This window comes from Eimeria acervulina, genomic scaffold (assembly GCF_000499425.1).
Source record: "Eimeria acervulina Houghton genomic scaffold, Eah_scaff456, whole genome shotgun sequence".
In the NCBI taxonomy this organism is placed as follows: Eukaryota; Apicomplexa; class Conoidasida; order Eucoccidiorida; family Eimeriidae; genus Eimeria; species Eimeria acervulina.
This window is the reverse complement of record NW_013549792.1, coordinates 10,581-11,760: the sequence shown is the minus strand read 5'-3', so window position 1 is coordinate 11,760 and position 1,180 is coordinate 10,581. Positions and strand designations below refer to the sequence as shown.

At 54.9% G+C, this 1,180-nt stretch overlaps 1 protein-coding gene across 1 annotated transcript in view; it reads right to left on the bottom strand.

Annotated features, from left to right (window-relative positions):
* EAH_00039090 (hypothetical protein) overlaps positions 1-816 on the bottom strand; it is a gene marked incomplete at both ends in the record, with an annotated part of 1,329 nt that extends 513 nt beyond the window's left edge. The window contains one exon of the mRNA XM_013395389.1: positions 258-816. Within this exon, the coding sequence (XP_013250843.1) occupies positions 258-816 (559 nt within the window). The remainder of the gene's footprint in view (positions 1-257) is intronic.
* Positions 817-1,180: the final 364 nt, after the last annotated feature.

The following is a 1,180-nucleotide window of genomic DNA, read 5'->3' as shown; positions in this document are numbered from 1 at the left end:
TTCAAAAGCAGCAGCAGCAGCAGCAGCAGAAGCAGCATAGAAGATGCGGCTGCAGCAACGGCAGCAGCAACTGCTTGGAATGTTTCACCTGATCCACCTGCAGCAGCAGCAGCAGGAACAGCAGCAGCAGCAGCAGCACCAACAGCAACAGCAGCAGCAGGAAGCATTGAGGTTGCAAGCTGTTCGCGTTATTGTGCTGCAGCTGCCACATCGGAGGCCCTTCTCTTTTGCTTCAGATACACCAGATTCTTTCTTACAGAGTGATGCTGCTGCTGCTGCTGCTGTTTCTGCTGCTGCTGCTGTTGCTGTTGCTGCTGCTGTTGCTGTTGCTGTTGCTGTTGCTGCTGCTGCTGCTCCTGTTGCTGTTGCTGCTGTTGCTGCTGCTGCTGCTGTTGCTGTTGCTGCTGCTGTTGCTGTTGCTGCTGCTGTTGCTGTTGCTGTTGCTGTTGCTGCTGCTGCTGCTCCTGTTGCTGTTGCTGCTGCTGCTGCTCCTGTTGCTGTTGCTTCTGTTGCGCTCGCTGCTGTTGCTGCAACTTTTATGGCGTTGCTGCACCTGTTGTTGCTGCTGCGGTTGCTGCACCTGTTGTTGCTGCTGCGGTTGTTGCTGCTGTTGGTGCTGCTGCCGGTGTTGCTGCTGCTCTTGTTGCTGCCGCTGCGTTTGTTGCTGCCGCTGGAGTTGTTGCTGCTGCTGCTAGTGCTGCTGCTACAGCTGCTGCTGCTGCTGCTGGTAGGGTTGGTGCTTCCGTTGTTTGCTTCTTCTGCGGCTGCCGAGGTTGCTGCTGCTGTTGCTGCTGCTCTTCCTATTGCATCCCTCATTCTGTTTGTTTTGCTGCTTCTGCTGCTGCTTCTGCTGCTGCCGCTGCTTTTGCTGCCTTTGCGCTGCTGCGTCTGCTTCTGGCTTTGCTGCTGCTGCTGCTGCTGCTGCTGCTGCTGCGTGGTTGTGCTTCAGGTCGTCTGGAAATGAGTTTAGAGTTGTGGGGTTTGATGTTGATGTTTCTCCTTCTTTGCTGCTGCATGCAGTGCAGCAGCACGGATTGTGCTGCTGTTTGGTGCAGCAGCGGCAGCAGCTATTTGGTGCATGCACGTTGCAGTTTCCTGCTGCTTCGTTTATATCTTTGCTGCTTGGCGAGGTGCTGCAGCCCTTTTATTTGTTCCAAATTGCTGCTATTGCTCTGTGGCT